The following is a 22,413-nucleotide window of genomic DNA, read 5'->3' on the forward strand; positions in this document are numbered from 1 at the left end:
GCCTGAGGATAACCAAAATGAGCCATAAACCTGTCAATGTCTACTCAAAGCAGGTAAGGACTTCCCTCAGTGGAATAGGTAGTTGAGAACAGTTTGTTCCAGTGGCCATGAAGGCAGTTGAAGTAAACACTATGAAGCACTTAGAGGTTGGTCAGACATCAGTGATGCCAATGGCATCTACTACATCCCAGACAAGTTCCAGTTGTTCTAACTTTTGTCTTGATTTTGATGACTGTGGAAGAGAGAACAAGATTGGCGATTTATGCAACTCTGTCTCACTTAAATCTGATTCATGCACAAGTAAGGACATCACCCCATGATGCCATTGGTCCTCCTTGAAAACAAAGGACAATCGGGGGCAGCTGGGTAGCTCAGTGGATTGAGAGCCAGGCCTAGAGACGGGAGGTCCTTGGTTCAAATCTGGCCTCAGACACTTCCCAGCTGTGTGACCCTGGGCAAGTCACTTAATCCCCATTGCCCACCCTTACCACTCTTCCACCTAGGAACCAGTACACAGAAATTAAGGGTTTTAAAAAAAAAGAAAACAAAGGACAATCAACAACAAATATTTGTTACTGTTATTCCTCACACTACCCCCAAATTATATTTAGATTTTATTTTATATATTTACTTTTTTACTTGCAGTTTCTTCCCATTAAAGTGTAAACTACTTGACAAGGATTTTTTCTTTTTTTTCTTTCTATCTCAGGTCCTGTCATATAGTATGGCTTCAACAAATTGCTAAATGAAACTGAATGGCTTTAGGATATTGTTTTTATTTTAATTACCCCAGAACTTCCCTCTAGAATGAAAACCCATCTCTTAAATTATAGTATACTTCTGGAAATGTATCTTTCTGGTAATGTTGTATGACTGTAATCCACAGACTAATATAGTTTCCAAAGGGCTAAAGATGCGAATCACCCAAACAATAATGAAGATGTTCCTGATAGGTGTGAGCAGGATATAATATATTATGAGAGAAAATTGGCACAAAAAAAATGGAAAGAATATGATCCTTAAAAAATGTTTAATAGGGGAAAAATGTATAATCAGATGGTCCAATCATGAAACAAAGAGTAAAGGTTAAATCATATCCATCTGTGTGCTCCACCAATAGCCCCCAAATGTAAAGAGAACAAAAGAATTCCTAAAGCATATGGGTAAACCTTCAGGTAATTTTGTAAGATGACATGGAAGAGAGTCAAAAGCCTTCGAATGGATAGATTGTGATCTATATAGAGGGAATATATACCAGCTTCTTTAAGATAATGTATTCAAAGGAGTACTGAATCTTCAGTTGGTTACAGAATTAATTTTTTTAAATGAGCCTTTGAGAAATAATTTCTAAAGGGTTTTGTTCTGTGTGAGTACATGCCATATGAGTACATGTTTAATCTTGGTGCTAAAGAATGATTCAAATCTATTCATTGTTTTCAGGTAAGTCATGGAGAATTTTTAGCAATTCTGGGCCATTTATTTGTGAATTTTCCATTGTGTTTAGTAGAGTAAATGGTCATATTTACTAGAAAACTTATCATAAGGAATTGCAACCTCAAGAATTCTGTGAAACTATATTAGTTTATGTATAAAGGAAAAATAGAACTGCCTCATAATTGTAAGTAATAAAAGGTAATAATGATATCCTTTAAGTCCATTTTTATTCCTTCATAGTATGTGTGTGTGTGTGTGTGTGTGTGTATATATATATATATATATATATATATATATATATGTTAAGGCTTAAAAGCAATGACTAAAATGCTTATAAGAATATACCTTAGTGGTGACATAGAATGCAATATAAATATCTTAAATTTGTATGCTGGTTTCCAGTTTACAAAATACTTTTATGGATATTAGCTCATAATCCTTTATATTAATAATATGAGGCATGTAGAAGGTAGGGAGAAAGTTATTTGTCTCTAAGGAAAGAAGAAATTGTGGTTAAATGAAGACAAAGAGGGGCAATGACTTCATCTCAGTTAGCTGGCAAGTGGCAGAGCTGAGACTGGAACCCAGATCTTTTGATCCAGTACCTTTTCTACTATAGCATGATCTCTCCCTAAATGTTAGGCTTACATTTATATATTGCTTTGTAATTTTCACAGATTTCCTAGGAAATCCTTAGAAAAGTCCTCTGAACTAGAGAAGGCAAGTACCATAGTATGATGGAATGAACACTTTCTATGGTATCAGAAGACCTGAGATCAAATCACAGCTATATCTTCATTAACTCATCTTTAGTTTCATCATTTATACAAGTGAGAGTGTTGGACTCTGGCACAAGTTCCCTTTTAGCTTGAGGTATATGCAATGCTGCAGTCTGTTTTTCTGGTGAGGCAAGTTTCAGGGAAATTAAGTGATTTGTCCAAGGTCACATGGCTACTAAGTGGTGGGACCAGGGCTAGAATTTTGCTCAATACATTACTTCCCATCTGCCATTCCTTCATAATGAGAATAATTAATGGATGATATTTTAAGGGATCTGAATTTTTAAAATACACAATAGTAAAAATGGAAGGAGGGATGGAAAAAGAGGGAGGGAGAGGCATGGCAGAGACATAGCTTTGTTGGAAAGAAAATAGAATTGGTAATTTTGTGAACCTACATGACCTTGATTTGTAGTTTTCTCTTCCATTAGTAGTGACAAAAGCAACTGTCATAGTGATTTTATTTCTTTTAAACTCAAAAGAACTGTTGAAAATCAGCTGTCAGTTTCCATTAATTTCAATTGCAAACATAAATGAGCAACATAAGTGAAATTGCCAAATTTTATTCTGTAATTTTTTGGATTTACTTTTAAGTTTTCAGTGACTTTACTCAATAGTTATTATAGTAAACATTGGTGGTTACAGCTACATGTCCACTTCTTTGTAAGTCATTAATCATAGTCTAAATGAATGAACAAATCAGGTCGCTATTTGCATTTTTCAAAGCACAAATTCTTTATCAAAATCCCTTATGTATTTGAATTTCTCTCCAGTTTCTTTTAATGCTTTCCTTATTAATGAATGTGGTAGTTTTACACCAATGATTCATTTTAGTTAAATTGTCCCCCCAAAAAATGATGCTACTAATCTCCAAGAACTGATCAAGATAGTAAGTTATAAAAAGTATTGTTAGAGATTTCCTAAACAGGAGTTCCATATTGAAATCATGAGTCCAAATTAAGTCCTGAATTTTTTTTCTTCAATGCAATATTTGCTACAAATTATAAATTGCACTGCTGAACGTTTTATATTTAGAAAATATTTTATATGTATAGTTTGTATTTATAATATTAGTAACATATACATTGTGAACATAAATTGAATGTGTTGGTCAGAATTTTCTTTCATGTTTTATTATCCCAAAATGTATAAGCATACAGGTAATCTAAATATAAGCCCATTATATTTAGAGCCAGAAGTAATCATAGAAATCATCTATTCCAACCCTCTCATTTTAGACCTGAAGAAATTGAGTTCCAAGAGGTGCTAACCTAGGTCATCAAGTAGCAAAGTGAAGATTTTATTACTTTGATTTTATTACCTTTGATTATGTAACCAGTACTCTTTCTATATACCCTCCTCAAGCACAAAGGACCTAAAAATAACTTGGTATTTATGCTTGAAGCTGCTATTCTACTTTTTGGCTTTCAGATATTGTTTGGGTACATTGGGCTTCACCAGATCCTACTCTGCTGCCTCATCTCAGCATGGAAGTAACCCTAGGTTGTTAAAGCCTCTGCCAAAGAAACATAAGCTTGGGGAGGTTCTACTATGCAGGAAGTGTTTCAAACACAATCTTCATGACCGACTGAGTCTCTTTGATGAGGAATGGCCAGGGTAATTAGGTGTAGAGAGGCCATCAGCAGTGGCCTGGCCACTTGATGAGTTGTTTGGCCACAGCAATACATGGACCAAAAATAAAATACAGAAAAGCCTTCCATCCTGCGAGGACCTCTTCTACTTTTGCTAAGACAATCTCAGATAAAGGGGTATCTGGTGCTAAGAACCATATAGCTTTAAGAGTCTATAAACTTAAATTTTGCTATTGATTCTTCAAATATAACTTTTGTCCAATAGGTATTGGAAGATTTTAATTAACTCAAATTTAACAGTCTCACTATTTACGAAAAAAACAGGACCCAGAAGAAATTTGAAATTAAATTGAAGCATGAGTCCTAATTTTTCTTTTGAATTAAGGAGTTTAATTTAATTTAATTAAGCACATTAAGGAGTTGTTATTATACATCGAAAGACAAGAGCAAAATTATTTTATGGGTTATTTATCTCTCACTGCAATGCTCAGGATGAGTATTTGTAAAAAGACCACCACAATATCTAGTATATGAGGAATTGACCAATAAATAAGCAATATTATTGTTGTTGCTATTGTTCTGTTGTGTTTTAGTCATGTCCAACTCTTCATGGCCTTATTTGGGATTTTCTTGGCAAAGATACTGGTGTTTGCCATTTCCTTCTGTAGTTCTATTATTACGTATAAGGAAGCTGAGGCCAACACAATTTTGACTTAACCCAGGGTCACAAAGCCAGTAAGTGCTTGAGGCCAGATTTTAACTCTGGAAGAGGAGTCTTTCTAACTCCAAGCCTCATAGTCTATTTACTTTACCACCTGAAAAAGCAAGTTTAGGCATCTACAGTGTGTGCTATTATGTTAGTCCCTGGGGATGCAAAAGCAAAAATGAAGTGTCTTGGAACTTCTAATCCACCAAATGAGTTAAGGGTCTACATATGTAAATGTAAAGCAAATTTATGCAAAATAAACAGGTTAATTTTAGAAGATTTGTGCATTAGCAGTTATGATCAGGAAAAGCTTTGAGTAGAAGAAAATGTCTGAATTAAGTCTGAAAGAAAATAAAGAATTCTTTCCCTGCCTCCTTTTGTTTTCCTCTTTTCTTTTTCTTTTTAAAAAAAATCTCTTTAAGGTATAAACCTTTTAGTGATATTAGTGGGTCAAATGGTATACCCATTGCTTTCCAGAATTGTTAAACCAATTAATAGCTTCATCAATCACGCATTAATGTATCTGTTTTCCTGTAGTCTTTTCAACAACTGTCATTTTTATTTTTTATATTTTGACCAATATGATGGTAGAACCTAAGAGCTGTTTAAATTTTCATTTCACAAATTTTTAGCAATTTAGAGCATTTTTCATGTGGCTATTGTTAGTTTTGATTTCTTTTGACAACTACCTGTTAGTATCTTGTGACAACTTATCAGTTGGGAAATGGATCCATTTCTGATCAATTTGGCTATGAGACCTTTAGTACAGAAAATGTACACCTAGAATCTTCCCCCAGTTACCTATTCTCTTTTGATTTTAGCTACATTGATTTCATTTTAGAAAAAAAACTTTTATATAATCAAAATCATCCATTTAATCTTCTGTTTTCTCTATTCTTCATTTGATCATGAATTCTCCCCATGTTCATAGATATGAGAGGTAATTTCATTCTTAATCATTCAATTTGTTTGTAATGTCATCTTTTTTGTCTGTCACATATCTATTGAGAGCTTATCATGATACATCATGAGATATTGATCTCTTAATTTCTGTATTCTAGGCTTGCCAGCATTGAAAATGAATGAATTTTTGTTGAATAGAGTTGATACTAGTTAATTATGATCTTTGGGTTTGTTGAAAACTATACTACTCTTGATTTGCTCCTGTAATTTTACAATTAATCTGTTCTACTGATTGACTTTCACATTTCTTAATGAGTTGTAAGGTTTAAATTTAGGTTTTATACTAAATAAGAGAGTTATAAAGTAGCATTGTGATCACTGATTTTAAAATATTATAGCTTAAGTCAAAATGACTTTTAACAGCTTTTATTAACAAAGAGGTGGAAAGAGTGAAAGTGGAAATGTAGAAAAGAGACAGAGCTTTAACAAGCCTACCAGCCCTTCTCCTGTGAGGTCCAGCTCCCCCCTACGGGGGCTTCCCCAAGTCCAATCTCCACAGGGAACCTTCAGCCAGAAGTCCACCAGCACAATCTCCTCCAAAGCCAAGGCAGGAATCTCAGCCACTCAACACAGTAAGCCAACACAGGATCCAGGAAAAAGTCTCCTCTAAACTCCAGTAAAGGAATGATCCAGTGATCCTCCAGACCATGTTGGTCTCTTTTACGCCCTTTTTTCCATAACACTTCCTGTCTCTCCTCCTCTTCACATAAACCAATTGTAACCTTTCAATTTTCCTAGCACTTCAGGGGGAGGTGGAGGAGGTGCTGGCCTTTGGAGGTGTAAGCTTACTCTAGTTAGTGATTTGTGAACTCTTACTTAATGGTAAGTAGGGATACTTTAAGTTCTTGATTTGATTAGCTAAAAATAGACAAGGGGAGAGTTAATCTTATCTTCACAGAGTACAAAATCATGTTTCTGGTTTAGCTTGAGATCTGGTATTGCTAGGCAAACTTTTTTTTCATTATTTCTCTTGAAATTCTTCATCTTTTATTCTTCCAGATGAATTTGTTCCTTTTTTAGTTCTACAAAGTAATTATTTGGTATTTAGATTGGTATTGCTCTGAATAAGTAAATCAGTTTAGGTAGTCATTTATTATTTTTATCTTACTGGAATAGCCTACCCTACACAATTTCTCTAGGTATTTAGATGTATCTTTATTTCTGAAAAGGCTGCTTTTTAGTTGTGTTCTTAGGTTTCCTTTGTGTTTTAGTATCTAGGCATCTAAGTACCTTAATTTCCCAGTCACTTGTAGAAATGCTGATATTCACCACTTTCCATTTTAAATCAGTCTAGCTGACTACATACATTTTTTAACCTAAAACTTTGTAGAAGTTACTGTATCAGCTAATTTTAGTTCATTTTGTTGAGTTCTATAGATAGGCCATCACCTCATCTTTAAAAAGTGATGCTTTTGGTTTTCTCTATAGTTTCTTAATTTCTTTTTCTTGTCTATTTCTCTAGCTAGCATTTCCAACACTCTGTTAAATAGCCCTGATACTAGTGAACATCATTTCCTTACCCCTGATCTTATTAGAAAGGCCTCCAGCCTTGGCTCTTATTTTGGATAAACACTACTTAACCATATTAAAGAAAAGGACATTCATTCCTAAACTTTCTAGCAGAAATTTAAAAAAGAAAAACAAATAAGTATTGACTTTTGTCAATTTCTAGTAATATAATCATTTAAAAATTATTTTTATTACCAACATGGTCTATTATATTTTTAGTTCTCTTATATTGAGTTATCTATGCATTCCCAGAATAAATCTAATCTCATCATTTAATAAATAATCTTATTAATATGTTATTGTAGAATTAAATATTTTTCTAACATTAAATAAAATTCATTTATCTTGTGAACAATATATAATAATAATGATAATTGTCTTATCTTGGTTTCTTTCCTCACTTTTCAGAATTCAATAATGGCTTTTACAATTTTTCTGATATTTGATTATTTAGGCAAACAAATTACTCTGTTATCCTGGATATATTATATTGTTGAAAATCCCATCCACTTCATTAAAATTATTGTTATCAGTCTCAGACAGAAATGTTCTATGCAACTATATGTTGACTTAGAAGACCACAAATTAACATAATCTATGTTGTGTTACATTTTAAAGACTTTGTTAAACATTTCCCAATTGTATCTTATTCCATTTAGGAGGTACGAAAGAGTTTTGCAGGGTACTCTGGGACCTCAAACTTGGCACAGTTATCAGTTTTATTAGTGTATTATTGGACAAAAAGTTCTGATAGTCTCTTATTTCCTCTTCCCTTGTGAATTCTCCTTTATAATTTTTAATAAATATGATTTGAAAAATGAAATACAACTACTTATTTTATTAATTTCTTTATAAAGAGCTCATGGTCAATTCAGTTTTAATATTTTCATTTTTAGTAATCACTTCAGTTTTTCATATTTCTGCTTTATTGTTTTGTTGTGGAATTTTTTTGACTGATTGCTTTTAAATCATATGCCCATTTTATTTGATCTGCTTCTTCCTTGTTAATGAAAGTATTTAAAGATATAAATTTAGCAGCCTCTAAGTGCAAATTTTGTTGCATCACATCAATTTTGATATGTTGTCTCTTTTGTAATTTTGTTCTTTGAAGTATTCCAAAGATATGGGGAAAATTTTGGACCTTATTAATATAGACAACTATTGATCCTTATGCTTGCTTTTCTACCCATTTAATGTTTTTATAAGAATAACCCATAGTTGTTTTTGCTGTTTTAAATGCCCTCCAAATGTAGGGTTGAGGTACTATCTAGTTTTCTCAAGGCCAAGAAGGCTGAGAAGTGCTTTGAGGAAAAAGCATGTAAGCTTTACTCAGGCAGGAATTACTGTGTGTTGGCCATAAATTCAAGGTTAATGAGCTGATTAGGAAGTATCATATCACTGAACAAAAATTCAAGCAAAATATTGTCTCCTTTTACTTATTTCAAGGATTTTTGACATATACTTATGAGGTACCTTGTTGGAAGATATCCTTAAAGTTACCATTATACTCTGTTAAACCAAATGTTTTTTCCTAGTTAACAATCAACAAAGTAGGATTTTGTGTTCTCTTATATTCTTGATTCAAATGTATGATTTAGTGATTCTGTCTATTATAGAATATTGTCTTTGAAAGCCTACCTTCTCTTTTCATACCTTTATTTGGGTACCCTCAATATGTAAATCAATTAATCACAAAAAAAAATTGTAGAAAAGAGAAAGTAGATCTAAGAGTCAGTAATTTTAGCAAAATATAGAGGCAAAGGTACAGTGGATAGAAGAAAAGGAAAATATGGGTTCAAATTATAGCTTAAAACAAACATTGTTGGCAAGTTGTTAATGCTCCCAATGCCCTAGACAGCTCTTGGACTGTGAATGATAGGTTGCCAACCTATGTTGTTGAAGAGAATATCCCCCCCAAAAAAATCATAGGTTGTTTTCTGAGAAAAAAAAAGTTATTTCAATGATTTAGTATTCTTCCAACTTTCCAATATTTTGAAACTCAATTCCTCAACAATTTCAAAATTGTATTTGTCCTCAGTAATACCTTCTCTGTGTATTTTCAGACCTATTATAGTCTGCTTTTCCCATCTTCATTTTCTTTACTACTATATTTCCATGTGTAGCAGATTGAGATCATGATGTTAGAATTTAAATATGGTGATTTTATTGTCATTGATTAAAAGAGGGGAAAAAATTCTATCATAGAAGGCTAACATGGGTGTGTATAATACATAAAGAGCTGGTTGTGGAACCAGTAAAACCTGATTTCATATGTTACTTATACTGTGACTGAACAAGTCACTAACTCCTCAGTGCTCCAGGAAATTCTCTGAGACTTTTTAAAGTTGCAGAGAAGGTGTTGACCTGTGTTTTTTCTTTGGGGAGATATCTATATCAATGAAAATCTAAGATCCTGTCTTGATTGAAATCTTTATAGGTCTTTTCCATTTTTCCTCTGTTTATTATCCTTCTAATTTAATTCTCAACTCTGTAAATCTGATACTTCTTATGCCAATATCTTATCTCCTGCCATCCTCTAATATTTTGCAAAATACTTTTTATTCCTTACTGATGTTATTCTGAGTTTTCATACATTTCCACTTAACAGAGAAGTCACCTATTTATAAATAAGATCAAGTAATTTCTAGACTTTTATGCCCTTCTTATTACTGTGATTGATTTGTATTATTTATTAAGTAAATGTTGATAGTCCATTTCAATTCTGTTCTTTTAAGTATTTCATTTTCCCTTTTTCTTTAGACAATAGCTCATTTAAATATGTCACTTTGGAAACTGCCTCTTTTCATTCTTATAATTTGATGTTAATTTTGAACTTTATAAGTCTGGTTTACCTTTATCAAGAAAGCTGATTGACATGACTATCACACCAGTAACCAAACATTTTTTGTCTGTTAAAATTTAAAATTTAAATATTTAAATAAGTTTCATTTTTGTGATATTATATAGTGTTCACCATATTCAGCACATTCCATCTCTGTTCAACATTACTGTTTATGAGGTTTCTATACTCCAAATGCTTCTTGTACACAAGTAACATTCTGGTCATAGCATGGAACCCTGTGATACAACAAAGTATTCTCAACAAAGTTCTTAGTCATTCACACTGGAAAAATAAGGTTTATCCAAATACATCATCTAGTTTATTGCAAGCCACTGATGATGAATGCACTAAATTAGTTCACTAGTATACCTATCCATGCATTTTAGGTAACATACACTGAGTTGAGCCCAGGACCTTAGGAGAGGACTAGAAATCAGATTGTCTTGAAATGAGATATTCTGTAGTATTATGCATGAAATTCTTGCAAATTATCGTCTTTTTTAATCCCCAGTATCCTGCTGGTGATGCTGTATGACTGATCCATGTAATACAAAACTCTCAGAAGATTCAAAATTATAAGTTACAAAAGGAAAAAAAAACATGAAAAAATATGAGGTGGATATTAGTAGTTTGTATCATCTAACAATTACTTGTCCATGAGAAATGGCAAAAAAAAAAAAATTACCTTGGAGATTATTTTATAAAATTGTCATTTCATGATGAATTAGAAAGCTTGGCTACTATTTTGGTACTGCTGTTGCCTAATCATTTCAGTCATTCCTGACTGTGACCATATTTAGGGTTTTCTTGGTAAAGATACTAGAATGGTTTGCTATTTCCTTCTCTAGCTCATTTTACAGATGAAGAAACTGAGGCAAACAGGTAGTAAGTGTCTGAGGCCAGGTTGAACTCACAAAGAGTAGTCTCCCTGACTCTGCAACTAGTACTCTAATCCACTTCACCCTCTAGATATTAATACTAGAAATATAATTAAGAGAACCAGAGAACATCTTCTAGTATGTCTATTAAAGATTTACGGAAATGTAATGACAAAATCTATGCTGGACGAGAATGCATGGAGAAGTTGTCTTTTCCATTGAAAAATAATATCCATGCTGATAGGATCACTGATCCATAATTACATTGAAATATTTATTCCAATTTTTAGTGTCTGTCTTAATTTTAGTGTTTGGAATCAAGGACTCTTTAAGTGTCATTCTTTTGAGACTTAAAATAATAACAACAAATTGAACTCACTGAGCTCAGCTGCTAACCAGAACATTTTTTAAAGTCTTCATTTTAAAGATTTCCTCATACTTGACTTCTTGATCTTACTAGAACTTGCACCATTATATATTTTTAAACAGAATAGTGTAACAGATACTTTCACCAATTAGGTATGACTTACTGTAAAGAATTACATTTTTATTTAATATTTGCTATTCATGTAACCAAAAGAATTTGGTTTTGAAAAATAGGATAATATTGGGCAAGTGTTGTATTTCAAAATTTAAATGAAACCTTTTTAAGTGATTGTCTTATTTGTGTGGGATAGAACCTGGAAGTCTGTTTTGATCTAAATATGTTTTGAGTCTCGAAATGATGATGGGAACAAGTAGGCCATAACATACTGTCAATATTGTGTGTGAGAAAATATGCTCTATAATACCTTATAATACCCTTAAAAGTATTTCATTGAAGATGGACTGGTCATTTAGGAAAAATGATGGATAGTAAATAGAAAGACTGGGTAATTATAGTTATCCTCATTGCATGGTAAAAGACCCAAAGACCTCAGACATTTTGAGAAGAGGATTTATGGAAGAACATTTGACAAAAAACCCACGGGATGAAATGGCATGGACGGATTGCAGTTTATCATTGGAGAGAGAACCTACATCAGTGAGATCATGGATCCATTCAAGTATATCACTTTAATGTGTTTTGTTACTTGTCATGTTACTGAGAATTGGAGTGTGATTTAATCACTATGGAGTTAACAGTACATTGGACTTTAATAAATATGTTGTTGGCTAAGGTGGTTCAGTATATTCTAGGGAGTTGGTTAATTTTCAAATAGTCAGTTTTCATATTGCCACAGAAATTAACTCGTGTCACATCACTCCTGCTACTACTAAATGGAACATTAATTTTAAAAGTATACATTTCTAAATGGGGCACAGTCCTTATGCCAATATCAGTACAACATGTTTACTTTCAATTATTTTGAATATTTTTAAAATAATTATGATGAATAATAGCCTATGCTATATAGTACTTCAGGATTCATCAAGCACTTGCATCATTCCATGAGGTAAGTAAAAATAGTAATATACTCATTTTGCGGATGAGGAAAACTGAGCCTCAAAGAAGTAAAATGGCTTGTAAACTGTTGTTTTTAAAAATGAGGAAGGCAGAGATTAGAAGGGAGAATAGTATTTTAATAAAAGCCATGCTGATAGAGATAAAAATCATTAGACCACGAGCCTGTAAGTATTCAAACTGCTGCCTCAGCCATTTTTTACCTTTCACATCTGCTCAGGTAACTAAAGAGGAAGTTCAAAGTCACTTCCCCCCTATTTAAAGCCATCCCTCACCTTGAATATGTAATCCAAAACAGGAAACCAATTGGGGATCACCAGAAATGTAGTTCCAAGTATCCCAAGTGATTTTAAATAACACAACACATAGTATATGAGCCCAAGTGTTCACTCAGGACTTCCCAAAACCATGTTTTTCCCTTTACACCTCTCCTTTGCCCTCCCCTTCCCCCAAGCTCAGTTCTTCATTCTTGCACATAAAGCCCTTCATAATCCAATCCCAGTTATCTGGATCAGCCTGATTTCCCACTATCCACCCAGCATTTAAATTAGACTTATCTTTTGCCTGCCATATTCATACTGACTTCCCTACCTTTTTTTTTATGTTCCTTTCCCTATTTGAAATATCCTCTGAAAATCTGAATACTCTTAAATCCCAGCATGGGTTCTACTTCATATCAGCTCATAGTTTTCTGTCTCTCCATGATTTTTAAAAAAAATCTATTCTTGAAATGCATTTGTTCTTAGAGAAGGATTGAGGCAGGTATGAGGATTTGGAACAATTTCTTAGGGGATCATAACAAACTGTTTTCTTAGTCTTTTTTTTTTTTATTTTTTTTTTTAACCCTTAACTTCTGTGTATTGGCTCCTAGGTGAGAGAGTGGTAAGGGTGGGCAATGGGGGTCAAGTGACTTGCCCAGGGTCACACAGCTGGGAAATGTCTGAGGCCAGATTTGAACCTAGGACCTCCCATCTCTAGGCCTGGCTCTCAAACCACTGAGCTACCCAGCTGCCCCCCTTAGTCTTTTTTAAGACACCTTTATAATTTAACCTTTCTTTGCCCTTCAGCTTTTAGTTGAGTGCTAAGTATATATTAAGTGTTTAATAAAATCTTTTTAAGTGACTAACATTTACTTCTGTGATCTTGGACAAATCACCTAACTTCTCTGGGCCTCAGTTTCCTCATCTGTAAAAGGATGGAATTGAACTAGATAACTTCCAAGGTCTTTTCTAGGTCTGATGATGACCCTTTGATGATATCAACCTCCTTATTTCTTCATTAGTGTAAAAAGTTTGAAGTATACATAAATGCATTGATTATTATATACATATAGAAATAGATAAAGGTTTGGAAGTAAACAGATATAGCCCTGTAAGAGAGTGATAAGCTATTTGGAAGTTATCCCTAACAGTGTTTTTATAGATTAAATGTTGTTTGGCATTAAGTTCCCCTGACAGATTTCCTAATTTAGTTATCTTTTAAAGAAAGTAAAAGACAAAATTGGGCCCAGTGGAGCAGAGAAGTTATTTCAAGCATAAATATAAAAAGCCTGTGAAAAGCCCTCAGGAAGGTCTGAGACCTGGGAGGTGAGGTTTGTTAATTAAAGTGCAAGTTACAAGCAAATGAAAATGAGGCTCTTTTGCATTTCATTATTTAACATAATTATCTGTTATCTATTGCTAACCTGAGTCCTTAAAAAGATCAGCTTAAATTATTCTAAGGCCCTAAAATGATCATTCTAACAAATGCTTTTATGTTCCCAAAATTCACTTGCTTTATTTTCTTTCTGCTTCACTTCTCTTTGTTCCTGTTCTCCTAGCATGTTGTGGTTGTTTCTGTCTTGGGAACAAAAGACACATTTTTCAATTGGTTTTCATCCTATCTCTTCCTAGCATTAAAAAAAAATCTTTTCTTATGTGGAACTACTGGGATTTCATCTTCCAGAATGAAAGACTTTGCCATTATTTTAAAATTATCATCTTAGTTCTCCCATAACCAATGATTGGGCTGTTACTAAATAGAGAAGCCTTACTGCTTTGCATTTAGCTATATAAAGATTAAAGACAAGTATTTGGGAATGATTCAATTTCTGACCTTCCTTAATAATTCAGCTTTGTCCTTTCTTGATGACAAAAAGAAAAAAAGGTATAATAGTATAAGTAATTAGAGAAAGCATTTTTAAAAATCTCTCTGAAAACAAAGTGTGTTTTTATTTCAATTAAATCGAACCTTTCTACTTGTGATGCTAAAAATTGGTATGCTGTCATATATAACTTGGAATAAAATAATAGTGCTTTGTGTATCTTGCTTCCATTTTGAAGATTTCTTAGGTGGTTTTTTTTCTTCCTACACAGCAAACATTGTTTTAACACCTTTTCTTTTTTTCCTCTCTTAATAATAATGGTGTATTGTTTTTATATAGTTCTTTTCAAGAAGAGATCTAAGCACCTTTATGGCTTCTGTTTGTTGCAGAGTAGTTACATTCCTGTTGTTGTTCTTTTGTGTTGATACAGAAGCTGGAGGCAAAAAACTAAGGAGTACAGTCCAGAGGAGTACAGAAACTGGCCTGGCAGTAGAAATGAGAAACTGGATGACTCGACAGGCAAGCCGAGAATCTACAGATGGAAGCATGAACAGCTATAGCTCTGAAGGAAAGTGAGTGAATGACATTAGCAAGAATAGGATTGTCTTGTCTGCTTCAAAATTGCAGCAACCATTTTCTGCCTCAGCTTTTGTGCCTGTTATAGTAGGCTTTATTAAAATGCTCTGAAGCTCAGAAAATAGTTGTTTTCATATGTGAAAAGGGCTTTTACACACCTGCTACCAATGTAATATGACATGGCAGGCGGTTCACATCAGAGTATAATTTTGGGGGGACAGTGCCCAACTTTTCAGCACATCATTCGTGTGTATGTGTGTGGTGTGTGTGTGTGTTTGTGTGTGTGTGTGTAAGAGAGAGACAGAGAGACAGAGAGACAGAGACAGAGACAGAGATAGACACAGAGATTCAGATAGACATTCAACTCTTAAAGAATCCTTATACTAATTTCCATTAGCCCTGACTAGTCCAGTCCCTAGAGCAAAACAAATACATCCCCTCAGGGAGTCTTTCAAAAGTCTCTAATTCACAAACCCTTATCAATGTGCTTTCCACTTTGAGCAGCAGTTGATAATACTTAGTTAACTAGAGACAATTAATTTTTAGAAGAGAATACTAAACTTTTATAGTAAGACTAGTTGGTACTCACCCAAAAGAGAATAATTGGTATGAACAACATCCCACTCCCCCTAAAAAAATCTGTGACATACTCTATTGCTCTGGTTTTTAAATTATCAAATATTATTGGAATTCTTAAATTTGTCCCATGAACTGATTTAACAGTCAATTAAATATATCTCAGAAGGGAATGGCAAAATATACCTCTTTTAGAATTTGTTTTAAATAAATTTGCCATTAGTGAAACTAGCTATAATAGGCAACATTTATTTAGGAATTACAGAATTGCAAAACTCTTTCTTTATATGATTTGTTTCATACTAACCTTATCAATTAGATGCTATTCTTACTCTCTTTTTCTGGATGGTAAAACTGAAATTCAAGTAAATGAAATAACTTGCCAACAACCAGAGAAAATGTTAAGACCAGATTCCAGCCCAGATATTCTCATTCCTAGCCTTCTCTCTTTACATTCTATCATGCTGCTTTGCACATTAAACATTTGTAAGGTTGTTTTTTTTTTTTTGCATTATTATAATTAGCAAGTTAATGGTCAATGAATATTGGTACAAATATGGCACTAGGATATTAATAAAATGAAATCAAGTTATCTTTCAGTAGCATTTCAGACAACAGAAGAAGAAAAGATGAAGTTGACTAATATAAAGTTATACAGCGTGATACTGCAATTTGAGAAGTGTTTTGTGGTTTGGATTACACATAGTACTATCCCACTGAAAGATTATAGTATATGAGGAAAGCTTGAGTTAACTAGATGAATGGACTCTGCACAAATATGCATAGACCTTAAAATACATACCCAGGTTAGCTGGGTAAAGTTTCCTAAGGAAGAAATTGCTTAGAAAGCCTTAGGAAAATGGATGTTTAGATTAACCCTAAGCCTGGGAAAGAGAAGACATAGCTAAAGAAAAAGGGCAGTCTGCAGTGGGCACCAGTTCTGATCTAAATAAAGTGTCGCTAGGGAATCAGAGATGTATGGAAAATCAAGTAGAAATTGTCATATAAAGACAAATAGTTTATCTAAAAAAAATTGGAGTGTTTTAGTAGACTTTATGTTCAGCATAAAGTTATCTTTGTTTTGTGGAAGCCAAAAAAGTGAATAACTTTTAAGCTCCATAAAGAGAAACATGATATTCTAAACTAAGGAAATAGTAGTCCCACTATGCTATACTCTGGTTAGTTCACATGCAGAATTATGTGAATTATAGAATTCAGTTCTGGATTCTATATTTTAGGGAAAATGTTGATAAGCTGGAGAGTGTCCAAAAAATGACAACAATAATGGCGAAGGACCTCAAATATAATTCATATGAGGATCAATTAAATAAACTTGGTATATTAACCCTTGAAAATATTTGGGGGATGGGAAAGAGGGATGACATGATAGCTATCTTTCTGTAATTAAAGAAAAAGTTTAAACTTGTCCTGCTGGATCTCAGGGGACAGAAGAAAAGATTTCAGTTGCAAATTTAGATTTGATGCAAGAAAAACTTGATAAAAAATTAAAGTTATCCAAAAAATGGAATAGGTTACCTTGTGAAAGCAATGGATTTCTCTCATCATGAGACATATTCAAGCAAAAGCCAAAAAAAAAAATTGTTGATGGGTATTTTGTGATAAGGATTCATTTTCAGATAAAGGATGCATTTGGAAGCCACTTCTAATTTTAATGTTGGGTAATTCATTATAATAGACATCATGTGGTATACAAAAGAATAAAAAACAAATTCCTGGCCATCAAGGAGTTTATAATCTAACTATAAAAATAAGAAAGCCACATTAAAAAAAAATTAATGGTATCAGATTGTTTCTAACATGCTGAGTAATGACAGTGATTATTTTAGGTGTTTCAAGAAGCATGTTAAAAAATATTTCTCTGAAGGAACAGGGATTTAACCTTGTTTATCATTTTTCCTCTTAGTTTGATTTTCCCTGGTGTTCGATTGGCCTCAGATAGCCAGTTCAGTGATTTTCTGGATGGCTTAGGTCCAGCTCAGTTAGTTGGGCGTCAGACATTGGCCACACCAGCCATGGGTGAGTATTCCTATTATGTTTTTATAGCTATTTGTTAGAATGCTGTCATGTTCTCTCCTTTTCAAAAAAAATCTTCAGAAAAATTTTTTTCAATTTCATTTTTATGTGAAATGTTTTAGAGTTGAACAAAAATAGGATTATATTTAAAAGTATTTATGTTTGTTTATTGTATTATTTTTAGACAAAAAATCCATGACATAAAAACTTGGGACCGATATCTAGAAGTATAAATGAAAATGGCAAATGAAACAGTCATCAATGAAAAGTTCTAGATGTGAAACTCTCTGATTGTCTTTGGATATTATGTCTTTGGATATTAATGCCCTTTTCTCATTCCCTGTAGGTGACATTCAGGTTGGAATGATGGATAAAAAGGGACAATTGGAGGTAGAAATAATTCGGGCCCGTGGCCTTGTTGTAAAACCAGGTTCAAAGACACTGCCAGGTAGGAATTAAGAGAACTTTCTAGCCCCTTCAGAGATCTTTGTATCCTATTACAGTGCTATCCACCTACTTAATCTAGTTCTCCCTATTTAAGAGGGTTTGCTTAAATTGAAGAACTGGAAAATATTTTAAACACCTCTGATTAGTTACTGATGTAAATTTAAGCTAAAGAGAGGCAAAAATGAAAGCTGCTGAAATTCAGGAGTGTATTTTATAATTTGATTAAACAAAGAGTAGCTAACCTACTATATGAAAAGACAATGGAAACAAAGGTGAAGTAAGAAAAAGATTCCACCCTCAAGGGGTTTACAGTCTTGTAGGGAAAATGATATATATTCAAATAATGCCTTCTACAGAGATGAGGACAAGTCAGTCCTAGCCTTTAGGGAATGATGAGGACAAAAACACAGAGCTAAAAAGAAAAGAAATGTGAGATAAAAGAAAAGAAGTGTGAGATAAAATTGGAAAGGACATCTGAAAACATACATATCATGCCAGGATTTTGTTCTATTTAATAAGCAATAGAGACTTACTGAAGATTTTCGAATAGAGGGATGATGTGAATTTTATCGAAGTTCCTAAATCTGTTTTAAAAAAATGAACCACACAAGTAGGAGATGCAGAGGAAGCGTGGCTAGATAAGAGGTCACAGAAAAACAACACCAGGATATTTGAGTGTCCTGCAGGAGTTGACATGACATGGCAACTAGTGTAATCTTAAATCCAATAATAGAAGCCCAGCATCTACTAATAGTATACACTAGAAATCATTACACAAATTCGGGATGTTTAGCCTGGAGGATAAGGCTGAGGAAGGAAGCCTGGTAATGGGAAGGAGGAACAGGAAGGAGCATTTTTAAAATGCCTACCATGTGCCAGGCACTGTGAAATGAGCTAGAGAAGGAAATGATAAACCACTCCAGTGTCTTTACTAAGAAAACCCTAAATGGGGTCACAAAGTGTCAGACACAACTAAATGACTGAACAATAACATATCCCAGGCACTGTGCCATCTACCTTACAAATATCTAATCTGGTTCTCATAACAACTCTCTGAGGTAGGTGCTAGTATTACCTTCACTTTCCAATTGAGAAAACTGAGGCAAAAAAGGTCAAATGACTTGCCCAGGATCACACAGCTGCTAAGTGTCTGAGGCAGCATTTGAACTCAAGTCTTCCCAGTTCCAAGCCCAGCTAATGCTCTATTCAGTAGGCCACCTTGCTGCTCTTCTAATGATCTCCTAATATTAGAATGGCTGTCATTTGGAAATCAGATAAGTATTCTTAACAAATCTGGTTTAGCAGGCTGGATGGTTTCAGGACATAGTGAGTATTTAACAGGCATCTACATGGACCTGTTTGGATAAGGGTTGACCCAGGTTCCTCGCAAGTCTGAAACCATGATTAGAAAGACTATTTGGGCATTCTTTTGAAAGCCATATCAGAAAGGGAAGAGATGAAAATTTTTTTAAAGATTAATTACGAAGCTATTACAGAAGTTAAGGTTAGAGTTAGAGAGCCTGAACTAAGGTGTCTGCAGTGGGAACATACAGGAGGACACAGGTGTGAAAATGACAGCAACAGAACCACCAAACTGGTAGAATAATATTTAGCTGTGGGGGATGAGGACAGGCAGAGAAAGCCTATTCTCCTTCATGTGAGCCAGGAGAGAAGCGACAGAAGGCATCTGAGTCATGTCAGATGAGGAGGGGAGAAGAAGGATTTCTCAACAAATAGCCTCAATTTTTCAGCAAAATATGAGGCAAGATTTTCAGTTTTGTCCATGCCTTGCTTATTTGTTGAAATGTGTAGTTAGACCTCTGAGGGAGATATTAGAATTTAAGATATTGAAGATTTAATTTAAATATTGTCGCACTGTATGTAGAAAGACCAGTTTATTATTGTTTCTTTGAATAAATTTTCCCATTAAGTCCAGCTTGATTTTATAATAAAGGAAACACAAGAATCTCAGAAATACATTAAGAATGTGTCTGATATAAAAGTTACTTTGTGTCATTTTCTATAGTTTGGAAGAAACAAACACAAAAAGATTCTTTTTGAAAGTATTTCCTGATAGCACATACAGTATTTCAGTAACTGTAATCTTTATTAGACATAAACTGCACAAGCAAACTAAAGAGACAACAATGTCTCTGGTGAAAGATGGTAAAATTATTAATGGTAATAATTCCTAGTAAGATCTTCCACTAACTAATACAGTGATCTTGAACCTTTTAACTTATCGACCTATATAAAATTTTTATTATGCCATTTGCTTTTTGTTAAATAGCCTTTATAAAATGCAACTTATTCAATCCATAAGTAAGTACTATACTTTTGTTATTTTCCTCCATAGTCAAAAATTGTTTTTTAAATGTCATAGAGGAAAATTAAAGTTATAGCACTCACAATTTTAGCCTGTCACCTCCCACTTTAATTTAAACATATCACACATACACTTTGTTTAAAGACTTTTATGCACAGAGGACATAAGGCAAGTTAATTTTGGAAGAGGTAGTAAATATAGTTACTTGTTTATATATAGGTTGTGTAAAGCCATGAGGTCAAATTGAATTAGAAACATAAGCTGCCTAGCGATTAAAAATACACAAATTAATATTATTTATTTTGCATTGTATTTTTATTTATTTTATTAAACATTTCCATTTTTTCCCACTCCCAAACCTCTGGTAAGGCATCATTCTTGAAATGAGATATATTTCTGGAGGCATTTAAATAAATATATGTATATTTATTAAATAAATATATATATATATAAATTTAAAAACTGGCTTAATAAAGTTTTCATATTTTCTACTGAGGTAATGTCAAATCAATATCCAACTGAGAAGCAGTGTAATCACGACCCCAAAATATAATTATATGATTTTATTTTTTACTTTTTAATCAGATATTTTAGAATTCCATATTTAGAACTAAAACTATAATCTCATGGTTTTGAGCACTTTCAGTGCCTAATTTGATTCCTATTTGGGTCACACATACCCAAAAGAAACAAAGTTTTGGCCTTTCAGTCAAGGTAGCTCTTTACTTTCTTCTTTTTCCTTCTTAGCACCATATGTAAAGGTGTATCTCTTAGATAATGGAGTCTGCATAGCCAAAAAGAAAACAAAAGTAGCAAGAAAAACACTGGAACCCCTTTACCAACAGCTCTTGTCATTTGATGAAAGCCCACAGGGGAAAGTTTTACAGGTAAGTGCTGAATTTCTCCTCTTTTGTTTAGAAAAATGCTTTTCCAGAGTTGACCTTCATAGACAGTTAACATTCCTTTCTTTTCCCTTTTTTCTGGAAATATTTGAAACACTCGAGTGTGCCCCAAAGTCACAAGCAATGCTTTTAAGCTTAAAAATGGTTTCCATGGAAGAGACTAAATGTGTGAACTTCACAAATTTAACTCCCCTAGAATGCTTTTGAACTACATAGTCACAAAAATAATTTTCCTAATTTGCCATTGTATTACAGTAATAGAATGATTAAATATGCCAATAATTAAATATAGCTAGTTTACATCATTCATTTCTCTAACATGAACTAATTGCATTTTGCTAATAAACTAATCATTTACTTGTTCATTCTGAATTTTTTTTCCTTTTCTACTTTGTCAACAGATCATCGTTTGGGGAGATTATGGACGAATGGATCACAAATCCTTTATGGGAGTGGCTCAGATACTTTTAGATGAACTGGAGTTGTCTAATATGGTGATTGGATGGTTCAAACTGTTCCCCCCTTCTTCCTTAGTAGATCCAACGTTGGCCCCTCTGACTAGAAGAGCTTCCCAGTCATCTTTGGAAAGTTCCACGGGACCTTCTTATGCTCGTTCATAGCATCTGTAAAACTGTCATAGCAACCAGCGTTACAAAAAAAAAAAAAATTACAGGTCGCAAACCCTGGTAACACTGCATGCTTACTGTTGTGTCTTCTGAGCCTGTTTCTAGGGATACCAAGCGATCCTGTGTTCTCAGAGGAAGCTGCACACATTGTGCCCTAAAGAAGGCCCTCAGGTGAAGGAGTGGAGCTATGAAGAACTAATGGGTTTGGAGTTCAGTGACACTCATTTTTTGGTCCAATCTGAAGCCATGAATTAATATAAATCTGTCTCATGCAACAAACGTCCTTTTCAATGACATCTTTATTTTATTGCTCCTTTTAGAATATTTCTGTTCTCCCTTACACATTCCCTTTGCCCCCCCACCCCCCAAAAAAAGCCTAGTTATGCCACAGAAATGGAGCTATGTGACCATGAAGCCATTAGGAGTCTGTGGGGTATTAGGAAACATGAGATGACGAGCAGGAGACCAAAGATATGGTCAGATAAAAAAAAAATCAAAGGAACTGAAGATGGAAGGGAAGAAACTCAGCACACACCGGCAGCATCCAAGTTTAGCAGTGGCAGACCTCTAGCTCCACCTGTTGTTTCAGTAAAAGCCAAGATGTGATAGACTGAAAAACAAATTCTGTGGCTATACTGTACTGTATGAAATTAAAGAAACTTTTTTGCATGGACACAGTTTAGCTGAACACTTAAA

The 22,413-nt window shown here is 33.7% G+C and overlaps 1 protein-coding gene across 18 annotated transcripts in view; it reads left to right on the plus strand.

Annotated features, from left to right (window-relative positions):
- RIMS2 (regulating synaptic membrane exocytosis 2) overlaps window positions 1-21,787 on the plus strand; it is a 505,770-nt gene extending 483,983 nt beyond the window's left edge. For 16 of the 18 annotated variants that reach the window (XM_044658242.1, XM_044658245.1, XM_044658232.1 and 13 more), the window contains 5 exons: window positions 14,661-14,802; window positions 17,307-17,419; window positions 17,763-17,864; window positions 20,937-21,076; window positions 21,493-21,787. In XM_044658242.1, coding sequence (XP_044514177.1) covers window positions 14,661-14,802; window positions 17,307-17,419; window positions 17,763-17,864; window positions 20,937-21,076; window positions 21,493-21,711 — 716 coding nt within the window. In that variant the 3' untranslated portion in view covers window positions 21,712-21,787. The remainder of the gene's footprint in view (window positions 1-14,660; window positions 14,803-17,306; window positions 17,420-17,762; window positions 17,865-20,936; window positions 21,077-21,492) is intronic. The other 2 variants (XM_044658250.1, XM_044658249.1) reach the window with 2 other exon arrangements.
- Window positions 21,788-22,413: the final 626 nt, after the last annotated feature.

This window comes from Gracilinanus agilis, chromosome 1 (assembly GCF_016433145.1).
Source record: "Gracilinanus agilis isolate LMUSP501 chromosome 1, AgileGrace, whole genome shotgun sequence".
NCBI lineage: Eukaryota > Metazoa > Chordata > Mammalia > Didelphimorphia > Didelphidae > Gracilinanus > Gracilinanus agilis.